Source organism: Capsicum annuum, chromosome 4 (genome assembly GCF_002878395.1).
Source record: "Capsicum annuum cultivar UCD-10X-F1 chromosome 4, UCD10Xv1.1, whole genome shotgun sequence".
Lineage (NCBI taxonomy): Eukaryota > Viridiplantae > Streptophyta > Magnoliopsida > Solanales > Solanaceae > Capsicum > Capsicum annuum.
Window position 1 is genome coordinate 93064740 of NC_061114.1, and position 15010 is coordinate 93079749.

The window sequence follows — 15010 nt, forward strand, 5'->3', positions numbered from 1 at the left end:
CCTGGAGGAAGAGTTCACGTCGATGCAAAGACAGAATGACGCAGCAGCATAGACTTTCCTCAGTTTGAAGGTATGGCTGAGTTTGTAGGAGCTGACTTAAAAATGGTTATTTGCCAATTTCCTAAAGAACTCCTCTGGACCATCTGTCTGATAATTTCAAGCTAATAAAGAGCAGCACAGAGGATAAATCAAAAAGTAAAATATATTTTGTTTTGTAAGAAATTGCATAAATAGATCCCGCCAACTCTGCCGTAAGCAAGTGCAAACTTGAAAACATTGCACCTCAAAATAACCAGTCATTATGTTTTGCACAACAATAAACAAAATGTGATTTTCTTCTGCAAAATATATAGCTTGCAACAATACAAGTATCCGAGAAATTCATTGGAGATAATCAGAAAGTCGCTTCCAGAGAAAAGTCAATAAGCACCACTGTTTTCTACTAGATACCCAAAAGAAAAAAACTACAGGATACCCAAAAGCACAGACTTCCAAAACCTGGTCCTATCAAAATCTAAATCTTGATGTTGAAGTAATCATGGTCAAAATGATGCAATCTCACATATCCATCTTCACCACCACTTGCGAAACTGCAAAATCAAATTACTTGGTCAACACGCCAGCTTAAACATATTCAAAGATGGAAATTGATCAACATTATATCATCTAGAAGCAAGCAATATTACAGTTAATCAGGAAAATTAACGCACAAGCACACACGCTTGTCGAGCTTGAAGATAAAAGGAAATGATATATATATAGGGTTGTATTGTGCACAGAAAAATGCTCTCTTTCCATTAAGCTTGAGCCTACATTCTTACACCGCACACAATCTAACTGTGAGATGCTAAAAGTTACATTCTTACACCGCACACGATCTGCTGATATGAGTTTCCACCATCCGAAGAAAAGACATGACAAACCAATCAAAACTAAAAAAACTACCTAAGGTAAGTACTTGCACCACTACTTTGACAACTTGCCTGAAGGAAGATTCAACAGGATATTAATGGAGAACAGACTGCACATAAACTATGTCTATTCTGCTCCCCAGGATGGAGAAAAATGAGTTAGTTTTTAAAGTTTCACAATAAACATTCTCACTGTGTTACCACATAAAAAAAACTTAACATATGCACCAAAACAAGTTCAGTATATATACACCTTAAAAAATTTGAACTCCAAGCATAGCATAATAGGAACAGAGGCATCAGATTTGCAAGACATCACCACAGAGCATACACCAAACATAAACAAGAGTTTTCCACACAAGACCCCTACCACAAAACAGGAGACAACATAATCTGCAGACCCTACCAGAGTACAGATGCATGATTTCCCCCTTTATTGTAAAGCTTATCTCGATATGTTTGTGGCTTCAATTACACCTCAATCACAAACGATGGGAGTCAACTATACGAATTCTCTATATTCATCTATATTCGGGCACACCTCACTAGAATCTAAATAATTTGACTTGTTAAACAAATTACAGGTTATATAAGCTAGAGGTTACTATAAACTGACATACATAGTCTAACAAAGTTGCAAAGGTCCCTGACAAACACCCAGCCCTTCTTTTAAATCTAAATAAATCTGACAAGCAATGGGCAAATTGAAAAGGACTAAAATGAGTCAGACAAGGGAAGAGCAAGTACAAATATGGAACCTAACATAAATCAAAATCCAACCTGTTTTTTCATATTAAATTTATGATCCCAAAAGCAATTAAGCTAACTCAATTTAAACTTAATATAAGAATATGAACCATGGTCCAAATAAATATGAGTTCCAACTTTATTGAGAGTTTGAAGGTTTACATATTTAGAGAGCAAGAATTAAGCAAGATATGCAAGAGTTGGGATGTTACTTCGTTCACTCTCTTTGTTTCAACTGCCCAAGATTTCAACAGACTACTATATCAATGTACATTTGAGACCAAGTACAAAAAAAATATCTGCACAAGTACAAGCTAAATATGTGCAAATTCAAATAACTTAAGGTTGACAGCTTTATTGAGAGTTTGAAGGAATACATATTTAGAGAGCAAGAATTAAACAAGACATGCAAGTGTTAGGATGCTACTTCGTTCATTCTCTTTGTTTCAATTGCCCAAGATTTCAACAGACTACTATATCGATGTACATTTGAGACCAAGTACAAAAAAATATCTGCTCAAGTACACGCTAAATATGTACAGCTTCAAATAACTTAAGGATGATATCTTTCTTTCCCTCTTTTCACCTTTTAGTTGAAAGGATCCAGCCTACTACTTGGTCCAAAAACTTGGAGAGAAAGTAAAGAGAACTATCAAGGACATACCACCCACACTGGAACAAACGGGTAATAAGATAGCATGCAGCAATATTTCCAACAACTTTCACTCTCCCATCAAAATTGTTGTCTAGCTTTCTACCTGAGGTGTTCAAAGATAAGTCCACCGTTTTCTTAAAAAGGACCTTTGTGTTCATTAGTCACTACTTTTTGATAATTATGCGACTAAAATAGCCAAGTAGCAATCACTATCATTCTTACTAAAATTAATTGTTGAAAAAGCACATCATCATCTTTGTCATATGGCGGCAGTAGTACAACAGCAAACCCAGTGAAATCCCACACGTGAGCTCAGGGGAGGGTTGAGATTTTTGAAACCCATAAAGAAAGGCAAGACAAATTTTAGAACAAGTTATTGGATTAAATCTAAAACTTGTGAACCCACACAAAAACGGAGTCAAGTTTCAATAATGGCACAAGTACGTTTGCACATCCACGTATGAGATGCAAGAATGTGTAATGATACACAAAAATGAAGTCAAGTTTCAATAATGGCACAAGAACGTTTGCACATCCAAATATGAGATGCAAGAATGTGTAATGATCAGTTACCTTTTTCCATCAGGATTGAAAGCCAAAGCATTTATTGGACCAAAATGCCCTTTAACGCCTCCTATTTCTTCGGTAAGAATCTGATGCACATCCAGATACACCATATTACAAACATTCCGAAATGTTATGAAACCAAATCAGACTCATTCTTTCTCCTTTTACTCTTTATCAGGGGGGTGGGGGGAGATCATTCCTTACACCAAAAATATCTCTGCTTACCTTGTCATAGAATTTGGCCTCAAACTTTCCAGCACGATGATCAGTAGTGGTGACAGCTGAAGCATCCTGACCACCTCCCAAAACCACCTACAGACCATGATCAGCATTAGATTAGAGAGATACTTGAAACATCACAGAACCCCTTGGAGAAACTTTGCTTGCACAAAGAACAAATTTTTAGACTAGCACTAGCAAACGCAATCCAATGCAAAGTAAGACATTTCAGGTTTTTTGTTAGTTTCTTAACTAGTAATAAGACATCTCCTCTTTAGTTCTTACAAAAAAGCACCTCTTTTGTTTCATCACGAACGCGTGAGCCAAGATTCATGGAATGTTACTGAAAGTTCACACAGCAAAATGAGTCAGAATAAATGATCAAATGTTGGCTTCAGTGATCTTTAAGTTTCTTTATCCTGCGAATGATTAAGGATCTACCGCAGTATAATTGGTTTAGTCAAACTCTTGTAATTAACTCTCCATCAAAAAAGCTTTTTTTTTATGAAGTCATTGTATTAAAAGGCATCAAGAAGATGCAAGAGAGTTACAAAGTAAAATAGGTGATAGCTCCAGTTACTACAAAACCATCAAAAAAATCTTTCTGAGATTAAAAGAAATCATTTAGAACACTGACAATTAACACAAAGTGAGCTGCAAGTGGGAGACATAATCTTCGAGGAGGCAAAGCCGCAAAAGGGTAACCGCATGAATATTTGAACATTTTAACTTGTTCCACTTAAAAAGACACAGCTATAATAGAGATGACAGATATTTCACCACATAGAGACAACAGATATTTGTCGCACCAGAACCATTCAATATATTAGTTAAGGAGCGTGTCAATACATACATGATTAAGAAGTGGGGACATAGTGACAGCATTCACTGGCCGTTCAGTTGTATAGTTCTTGATAAGTGTCAAAGTTCTGATGTCCCAGAGCTGGAAAATCAGCAGAAATATTAGAAACAACGAAGAAATATAAAAAGAAAAGAAAAACAAAGTGGGTATGTATATGCATAGCTGAAAAATCGAAATGAAGTATTTGCTAGAGTTTTGAGAGAACTTAGAATGAAACAATGGCAATATTTCCACGGGCTACAAGGAGCAACCTTGGCAGATTTATCAAGGGAACCAGTAATGAAGTGTGAACCATCCACTGATTTTTGTAGTGATGTAATACCCTTTTTATGTCCAATTTCCATGTCAGACTCCTTCAGTATCTTTCCAGTCTGCAAATTTTGAAAGACCGTCAAAACACCACACTAGCTAAGAGGTACAGAGAGAGAACAAATTAAAGCTAAATTAAATTCAAGAAATAAAAACAAAACAAACAATCAAACAGATAACAGGTATGAATACAGTAAAAACAGACCCGCCTGATAAATCACCAATCTGTTCACGAAAATTAAATAAAGTAGCTAAATGAGCCAAACTATAAAACATGACATATTGACAGCACATTTTCCATGGACCTGAAAAATACTAACGTACCTCAGCATCCCAGATACGTATTACAGCATCTTCACCAGCACTTATAATTGTTTTATTCAGGGGTCCCCACACAGCTCTATTGATTCTTCCCTGGGGACCTTTTAAAGTGAGCACCGAGTCTCCAATTTCTAAAATAATGAGAAGGAGATTTATTAGATACTGTGAATGTTAAGATCATGAGATGAGAGTCACAAAGTGCGCCAACTTATGGAAGATAAAGTGGGTCAGTTCAAAATTAGAATAAGAGAACAACCACCCGGAAAACGGAAGCAAAATACAAGGCATATCCCATCGTCTCAACTTCCAAAGCACGTCAATGTGTTAGATGGGACAACTCTGGAAGCATATTAAGATTAACCCTTGATAACAAATATTCACTAAAGCTATGTACCTTTTCCTCTTTTTGTATTATAATTGAATATAAGGAAAGACCCTGGTGTTTCATTCACTTGGACATAAACCCTAGTCCCCTACAAGCTTTTATATGGTGGTCATCATTACTCTGATACTTCATCTACAGGACAATTTTTTCCAACTCTCAAGTTCTGGTTTATATAGCATAAAGGAAAAAGTGTAGATTTACGTTACCATGTTTTAAAAAAAAATGTGCAGAATAATTAGATAATTCTATGATAATTGAATTTAAAAGAAACAAAGAGAAAATATAAATTGTGAGAAATATGAGAAGAATATTATTGAATTGTTATAACTACATTATTACATTGAGGCCCTATTTATAGACAATACATTCCAATCCTTTTCCTAATAGGACACTACATTACAATCCTTTTCCAAGTAGGATTTTATATGTTATTCCTATTCCTACTCATATTCTAACAATCCCCCTCAAGCTGGTGCATAGAAGACATATGTACCAAACTTGTTATGGATGTAACTAATATGAGAATCGGTGAGGGACTTGGTCAAGATATCTGCAAGAAAACTGATAAGGATGGCTTTGGACGTCTGGGAGACCTCAATTGAAACGGAACAAACTAAAAAAATGATCCGAAAAGTAGTAAATATTGTCGTAAAGTCGATGTGTCGCAGGAAAATTGCCGAAAACTGGTATAAAATATACTGTTCATCTTGAAATCAAGAGACGAGTAGATCTTGAACATGAAAGTCACCAAAAACTTAGCCGAAACATGCTCACACGCCGGATTATTAGATTTGATGGCTGAAAAGTGACTACAATCTGAGGAAAAAAAAGTATATGGGTAGGGTCGGAATGATGACACAATCCTACTGAAAAAGAGAAATGTGTAGGGTCGGAATGATGGAACGACACTATTGAGAAATAGAAATTATATAAGTAGGGTCGGAATGACGACACGATCCTACTGGAAAAGAGAAATTATATAGGCAGGGTCGGAATGATGGCACGACCCTACTGAAAAAGAGCTGAGGAGTCATCGGTACAGAACTATGTAAATTAAATCTGAGGAGTCACCAGAAAGATGCATGGTGCTATGCAACTCAGATATGAGACAGTAGTCCGGAAAGATGCATGGTGCTACGCAAATCAGATATGAGAAAATAGTCATCGAAAAGAAGTACGGTGCTAAGAAACATAGATATGAAAAAGTAGTCGCTGGACAAATGCATGGTGCTACGCAAAAATATGAGAAAATAGTCACTAGAAAGATGCACAGTGAGTCAGTGACCCAACTTTTGCTAACATGATCATTGGCCAGACGGGCGGCAGACGGGCGACATATATGGATTATAGCCGCCTGCCGGCAACAGAAACTCTTTGATTCTTTACCAAGATCGTGGAAGCTCTGATACCATGTTAGAAATATAAGAAGAATATTATTGAATTGTTATAACTACATTATTACATTGATCCCTATTTATAGACAATACATTCCAATCCTTTTCCTAATAGGACACTACATTACAATCCTTTTCCAAGTAGGATTTTATATGTTATTCCTATTCCTACTCATATTTTAACATAAATTAACTAGAACAATTTTTTCATTGGAAAATGAGCTTAAAAGAGGTGAGGGAGAACTATAAGTTATCCACTTCGCCCCCAATACCGCATAATCAAGTTTGATATCTCCCATGAATTATCTAGTAATTCAAAAATAGCACTAGCAACTCTAAAGTTGAAAGAACGTGTGATTGACTTGATCTGGTTTCTGTAAGTTGCTTTGTGTGAAGTATGGGAGTAAGCTCTGTCCAGTCAGCTTTCAACACGCATCAACAAAATCACTTTACTTACTCGCATGCATAATGCTCCAAAACCTACAAATAGTTTCCAAGAGACTAAGAGGCCAGTGGTAGAGGAACTCCAAACATGAAAAATAGGAATGCATGGTGAATGGACATGGTTTTGCTCCACCATTCCGATTGCATACTTATCACAGAGAATAAATGATATTTTTGGTTTCTGCACGTACATTGGTTTTGGTCTATGTTGCTCGGACTCGACTGTTTTGCCGCCGAACCCGTCTCGACACGAGACTGGGGCGGGGACGGGTCCTTCCGCTATCTCCGATTCGGTCAAACGATTTCGGAGATGTTGACCAAACTGAATAATAAATTTGAGGGAAGCATCGAAATTAACCAGCAACTTACCTGAAAAAATCTCAACCAACAACCAACCGGAACAGAGACGGTGTTATCGATGGCCGTCGCTGTCGCCTGAAATCATTGTCGACGTCGCTGAAAATCATCGTCGCCATCGCCAGAAAGCATCGTGCAGTCTTCTACGGTAAGTCGTCGTCAGTCGCCCGTTGTCGTCGGCGTTAATAGTGACGGATTTTTTTTTCAAAGTGATTTGTTTGTGGTGTTAATAACATTTAATAATATTAACCACAAATATCCCTTTTAATGAAAGATAAAAACACGTGTATACAAGTGTAATGAAAGATAAAAACACGTGTATACAAGTGTCGGTCAGTAAACCTACTTTGTTTAAAAATTATACTTATTTTTTATTTTTTGGTAAATAAACGTCAGTTTTAATTTTGGAAAAAATTTCTAATACGAATACTATTCCTAATTGAAAAGTAAAATCAATGAAAAAAATAACTAAAAATAGTAAAGTAAATAAAAAATAAATTCAAATCCCTGTGGGTTAAGGAAAATAAATTAGTTTAAAATAAATTATAACTCTATATTTATAGTATTTAATTTTTTTAAGCCGAATCCCTGCACCCGTATCCACTATCGGATTCGCACCCCCGAATCCGAAAATTTATATCTTGACAAATCCGACTCTCGGATCCGCACCCGTCTCGGATACCCGCACCCGAGTCCGAGAAACTTAGGTTTTGGTAAGTATTGGAGGATAATATAGGTACCAATATGGAAGTTGGGTGTTGGAACTATTGTTGCTGAAAGCAGAATCAGTACCAAGAGGGAACTTAGGCACATTAAGTCTGTGTACTGGTTTAGTTTGAGAATAAGGGTTGATGCAGATGTAATAATAAAACAGGCTGGTCTGAGTAGGCAAACCAGAGAGAAATGAAACAGTCCAATAACTCAACATATTTAACAATTAGTCATATGCCGATATTTATAAGGACAAGTTTCTTCAATAATAATAACCACCATACTATACCAGGAACAATCTCGACAACCAAAAATCAGCACAAAAGGACAAAACGGACAAACATCTGATTAACGATCTCAATCATGTCAAAACATTATAAAACTAATAGGTGACTTGAGAAATTTATTCACAATAAAGCTAAGTCATTTAAATCATTTCCGCGCTTATATGGTCATGGTCAAATAGAAAATGCATCTGTATAGCTCTGAGTGAAGGTCATCAAAGAGTCCATTGTTCGCATCTCCGAAACGAAACACAGTGGCTTACGAATAGTGCAGACATGAAGCCTATGCATAGGGTACTTGAAACCTCATAGTAAAAAGGAATCTTACTTGGTGCTTTTACAATAATTCAACTCATTATTTGCAATATTAAACAAAAGAGAAAAAAAATATAAAATATACTTCACAAACACAAATATAAACGAACAATTACTTGTCAAAAGAAAAAAAAAGATTAAACAAGATAACAACAAAAGATCAACCTTAGAGTTACAGAAACTTACGGTCATTGGGATCTCTGCTGATGCGTTTGACATGGATAGCAGATGTCAGCCCCATAAATGGATCAGTGGTGATCACTGCAAGCTTATCACCAACCGAAAAATCAACAGACCTCGCAGGGGAGTCAAAGCTGAATGTGTACAGCTGGGTACCAGTTTGGACGTCCCACAGCATTGCAGTCTGATCCGCACTTCCAGTTATTAGCCTGGAAGAATCCCCTATAGCAAAGAATCCACAAGTCAATAACCACAGACAGTCCATGGTACCATAGTTATAAATGAACCTTTTACCCCACACAAATACAAGCAAAAAAACACACTTCTTCTCTCGCTATATGAATTCCAAAATTCATTAACCTCTTTTTAGAAAAAAAAACATGTAAGCGAGTATTTGATTTCTAATCTCTTGCAAGGTAAAAACTACAAAACTAATGAGCTATACTTGACCAGTTTCAATTCTCATCAACTTAAGTGGATATAATTAAAGAGAACACCAATAAATTTGGTGTACTTAAATTGATAAAATACTAAGAAAAATAAAGGAGCGAAATAAGAAATAAGAATTGTTAATAAGTTTTATATTCTTTAAGCAAAAGACTATTTAGATACCACAAGAAGTACAAGATAGAGGAGAATAAATCATGCTACACAAACTTTACCCATCCAAAAAAACAAAAGAGAGAAATCATCATACACTAAAGAAACTACAATTATTTCCAAAATGGCAAAAACTAAGGGGCTGAAGTAACTTAGTTTTGCAGCAAATCAGCAAGACAAACCCAGGAATACTACTGGGATTAAATAGCCTGTTTGGCCGACCTTATTTTTGCCAAAAGTGCTTAATTTTAAGAAGTTAATTGTTTGGCCAAGCTTTTGGGAGAAAATAAGTGCTTCAGAAGAGTAGCAGAAGAAGTTTTCAGAAGCTAAAAAAGTAGATTCTTTGTAAAAGCAACTTTGAGAAAAATATAATTAAGAACTCTTCTAAAGAAAAGCTTGGCCAAACACTAAATTTTGCTCAAAAGTGCTTCAGGACTTTATCCGCAAAACACAAACTGCTTCTCAATAAAAATACTTCTTTTAAAAACATCAAAACAAGCTAATTTTAGAAGCTCCAAACCATGTTCACCTGAAAATTCTGTCGTTTGCCCAGGATGATTATTGGTGTATAAACTTAATAAGCTAAAGGTGAATTAAACATGTGATAACAAAACTATGATTATATCAGTTTCTTCGAAGTATCAAACTAGAATAACCTTAATGCTTTTGCGCTATTTCACCTGATTTACAAAATCATTGCTTGGTTATTAGACTCAATAACCCAGACAAATATTACAAGACCAAAAGCCCCTATTAGCAAAGCAAAAAAGTTGCAGCGAATGAACAAGCCAAAGCGACAATCAATTATCAATAGTGAGAGAGAAAAGAGTGGTAAGTCATTACGAGAAACGTCGCAGCACCAAACAGCGCCGTTATGGCCACGGTATGTGCCGAGGCGCTCGCCATTATCGGCATACCAAACGGTAGGGGTATGGTCCTTAGCACAAGAGAAGAGTAGATCTCCGTCTCTGTTGTACTTCAAAAAAGTTAACGGCCTTTCATGGCCCTTCATCAATATTGGTCTCATCTTTGCCGACGATTCTTGTTCGCCGCCGTAGCAATTCGGCGGATTGTTCGTTGTATTCGCCGCCGCCGGTGTAACTGCACTGAGGATTGTTGTGCTCGCAGGGGCCTTATTTGTTTGTTTTATTAATAACTTTTTGTTCTTCTAGACCTATTTAAACTTGGGTTAGAATTTTATTCTGGACTTATATTTGTAATAAATCACAAGGTTTCTACAAAGAGGCCCAGTCTGAGTGCGCCGACCCAACCCAAATGGAAAAGAAAAGGAAAAACTAAGGAAGTAACATACTTAAGACTTAAATTATGAAAAATATAACACTTTAATGAAATTATATTATGCAGTAAAAATAGCATTATTTTAAGTATGGTACCTCACTTACTGCGTTTGAGAAGTTACCATATATAAGATTCTTTTTTTTATGTCACTTCTCTTTCTCTTTTCTTTGACTGATTTTTACTTTACCTTTGTTTGAAATCTCGTATATTCCTCTTTCAATTTTTTTCATTCCCATAAATTACTCTTATTTAAATTAGTACATAGATTCATTTTTCAAATCAAACTCAATCATGAAGCTTATTATCTTCATGATATTTAAAATTTCAAATTATCACTCTCTTATATCTCTAACTTTTTTTTCTTGCTAGTTTTTTTTATCATTTTATTTTCTTATTTTAATTTTTTTTCTTTTTTATTTTTTTCTTTTCACTTTATTTTCTCTTTTCTACTTCTATCCTTTCTTTTTACTTTTTCGATTTTTTCTTTATTTTTTTCTTTTTTCGTTTTCTTATTTTTTATTTCTCATATTTTTTTCGTTTTCTTCTTCTTTTTAAATTTTTTTATTTTTTTTCGCTTTTGCTTTTACACTTTTAGTTTCTATTTCTCTTTTTTTTTTTTTTTCTTTTTCATTTTTTTTTTTTTTTATCTCTTTTTTTTGTTTTTAAAAGATAAATATTTATATCACACATACATATTCAAAAAATATACAAAATAAATAGACATACAAATCTGTATATATATTTACAGTAATATATATATATATATATATATATATATATATCTGCATATGTATTTACAGAAATACATATCTGACTCACATGTATATGTAAACATATAGGATATGTATCATGTATTTTTTGATTACTTATATGCATATGTATATAGTTGTCTTTTTTGTTATAGAGATTTTGTATTTTATATGTTTATATATATGAGTGAGATATGTATTTTTGTAAATACATATGTAGATACATATGTATGTTTTATACTGTAAATATATATCCAGATCTGTATAACTATGTATTTTATATATTTTTTGAATATGTGTATGTGATATACATATTTGTCTTTTCAAAATAAAAGTTAGAGGTAAAAGAGTAAAAAAATAAAAATAGAAAAAGAAAAAACAAAAAAAAAAGTGAACAAGAACAAAATTGAGTTTGAGCATCTTGAAAAATTGATTTTGATCACTATATTGTTCGATCAATTCAACTTATTGTTGCATTACTTTTTTTTTTGAAATTCGTTTACAAAATATTTAAAAATAATTTAACAAAATAAATTGTTAAATTGTACAACGTAACGGAAAATTGATTTTGATCAACGAAAAATTATTAATGGCTCAAAATATTCAAAAAAAATTTAACGAAAAATCGATTTTGATCACTATATTTGAACGAAACATCAATGATGGATCAAAAAAATTTGAACGAAATAACAACAATGGTTCAAAAAAAATTCAGAACGAAAATTTTTTGATCGATTTAAAACAACTGATGAGATTCATATAAGAAGATAATATTACGATTAAATACTTTCAACAAAAGTAATGGTTTAATTTGAATTTTCGAAGATATTGAAAAGAAGAAGTTTCAGTTTAATTTGATTTTGATTATTTATTTGGGGAATGAAAACAATAATGTGAAACTAAATTTGAATTTTGATTTCAGTTGGTAACAAATAACAGAAATCATGTTAATTAAAAGGTTTTAATGGAAATGGAATCTCCACATTTAATTCATGGCTGATTATACCATATTTAACTCAAGTGATTTGAGTTAAATATGATCAGTAAAACGATTTGTATATGTATTTTTATAGAAAAAATTTGTTCAAATACGAAATATAAGTTGCTAGTTTAAATAATTATGAAACTGTTGCTATGAATCTCATAATTATGGTCTTAAGTATGCTATTTATGAATTTTACCCAAAAGAAAACACTGAGTCAAAATCCCATAACAGAATAAGTCGAGGATTCAATACTATCAATTGAGGGAAAATATTAGTAGTATAAATCGACTATTATGGGAGTTAATTACTCCTTATTTCATATATTTTTAATATTATATAAAATTTTAAAAAGTTGCTCGCCGAATATATTACTTTTCCTAGGATATATTTAGTTGTTACATCAAATATATTTAATGCATATGATACATTTCAATATATCATGCCCGTAAATAATTTATACTATATAAGTTAGTGGGTTGGTTGTTATGCATCATGACCAAATTAATTCATGATACATAAGTTAATTCATTATACATAGTCACGTAAAAATTTCTTCGGATACATAATTTTTCGAATACATTACTTTTCGGATACATACAAAATATGAAATGAGATGTAATTAAATAAAAAATATGAGATATTATATAGATATAGTAAAATTATTAGTATTGTGCTGTAATTTTTTCAAAATATTTTGTAGTCTATCAAAGAGAGAACAGCTAAATACCCCTTCAACAATTATCCAATTGCCAATTACAAACCTATATTTCATGGGATTTCTATTATCCCCACAACATAGGGGTGTCAAATAGCCGGGTTGGGTTGAGATTGAAGATATTAAATGGGTTTAATTGGATATTGAATTGGGTCATGACAAGTCCAAATTTAATTTGAATTGAAATGGGTAAAAAATCGAGTTGAGTCTTGACCCGTTTAATCTAATAAATAATAACATATTGACATTTATCCCTTATAAACCCAACTCAAAAAAAAAAAATTTAAATGGGTTATGAAATTGGGAGGGGGGGGGTGGAGGTTAAGATTTTTTCTATTTTTTTTAAACTAAAAATTTAATTTTTATGGGGAGGGGTGTAGGCGTAAGGGGTCAAGGGGTAGGAAGGGCGGGTTTTAGGATGGGAGTTGAGGTAAGAATTTAAAAAAAAAAAAAAAATTTAAAAAAATAACTTTTAGAGAAGGGGTATGCTTGCGGGGGGGTGGGGGGGATAAGAATTTAAAGAAAAAAAAATTTATATAAAAAATGGGGGGGGGGGGGAGGGAAGAGATGGTGGTTCAGGTAAAAAAAATTTTTTTTTTAAAAATATTTCTTTTAAGAAATAATATTTTTTTAAAGGAAGGGGTATGTTGTATAGGAGAGGGGTTGCGGGGGGAGGGGGAGGGGGAGGGGTACAAGGGTAGGAGGAGATGGGGGCTGGGGCTAAAAAAAAAAATTTTTAAAAATATTTATTTATTTTTTAAAATTATTTTTTAAAAAAAGAAAAAAAATTTGAGAGGGTTAGTGGGTGCAGGGAAGGGGGAGGGTAGGTTTTTTTTATCATGGGATAAGAAATTTTATTTTATTTTTTAAAAAATAAATAAATATTTTTTTAAAATTTTTTTTTGAGGGTAGGTTTTTTTATCATGGGATAAGAAATTTTATTTTATTTTTTTTAAAATAAATAATTTTTTAGGGTGGAGGTATGGGTTGGGTTTGGGGGAATAGGGATGAGGTGGGATGGGGACAAGAATTTTTTTTATAAAAAGCTTATTACGAAATTCAAAAAATTATTTAAGGGAGACAGGTGAGGATGGGGTAAGTTGAGATTGGGATGAGATGGGGTGAGGTGAGGTAGGTGATTTTTCCTACTTTTATTAAGAAAATGATTTTTATATTAAACGGGTTGAAATAGAGATTGAATTGAGCTCATTTGAACCCAATCTAAAAATAAGAAATTACATGGAATGACCCACAATAGTGGGTAACTTTGCTTTTTTGTCCTCTATAAGAATTTTTTTTAGAAATTAATGATAAAGCCCAAGCTACACCTTCACCTTGAAGATGATTGCGGTCACTGTTAAATATAGTAACCCAACAAAGGTTGGAGTCAAATCCCAAAGGAATAGTGGACTTGCGGATCTTAGATGTTGTAATCAACACGCAAAAACTGGAAAAGTAAATGAGGGAATTTGAATAGCAGTATCGAACAAGGAGCAAACATCAACTTCAGTTGTAATTAGTATTGGTGAACACTAGGATTGTGTTTCTCCTGGCTTCTCAATTTTGTAGGCTTATCGTGCTATGTTGAACCAACCCGATACCTTACATGCAGAATCAATAAGTTATGTACCATCTACAGTTTTTTGGACGAGTAGATAGATTTCACCCTTTACCTTTTGAATCTCAGGATGTCGAATTACAAACCCTTATCTTGATCCTAGTTAACTATTACCTTTTGAGTCTCTAGTTATTAGATGAAATCTAACTATCTTACTAAGATAAACCCTAGAAGCGTAGATCGACAACTAAACTCCAAATTACTATTGTCTTTATCTTTTTCTAGTCACTACTTCTCTTTTGGAGAAAGTAGCAATAATCTAGGCGGGATCCTAACGTAGGCCACCTGGTTAAGAAAACCGTTATATTGAAGATAAAGCAATACATGTATTAGTATCAGTTCAGAACAACAACAACACTTCCCTTACATCGTCAATCTGCCAA

General features: G+C 33.6%; 1 protein-coding gene across 1 annotated transcript; it reads right to left on the reverse strand.

Annotated features, from left to right (window-relative positions):
* Positions 1-317: 317 nt before the first annotated feature.
* LOC107867823 (eukaryotic translation initiation factor 3 subunit I) lies at positions 318-10529 on the reverse strand. The gene is made up of 8 exons (XM_016714264.2): positions 10105-10529; positions 8668-8883; positions 4595-4722; positions 4213-4332; positions 3953-4042; positions 3106-3192; positions 2887-2966; positions 318-590 (listed from the first exon to the last, which is right to left on the reverse strand). Exons 1-8 carry the CDS (start codon positions 10286-10288, stop codon positions 515-517), a joined length of 981 nt encoding a protein of 326 aa, XP_016569750.1. The 5' UTR covers positions 10289-10529; the 3' UTR covers positions 318-514.
* Between the last annotated feature and the right edge of the window lie 4481 nt (positions 10530-15010).

Coding starts and splice junctions, on each gene's coding strand:
- LOC107867823 (XM_016714264.2), bottom strand. CDS start 10,288: ATGAGACCAATATTGATGAAGGGCCATGAAAGGCCGTTAACTTTTTTG. Junction 8,884..10,104: donor TTGGTGCTGCGACGTTTCTC/GTAATGACTTAC, acceptor TCTTTGCTATAG/GGGATTCTTCCAGGCTAATA. Junction 4,723..8,667: donor CAGCAGAGATCCCAATGACC/GTAAGTTTCTGT, acceptor TCATTATTTTAG/AAATTGGAGACTCGGTGCTC.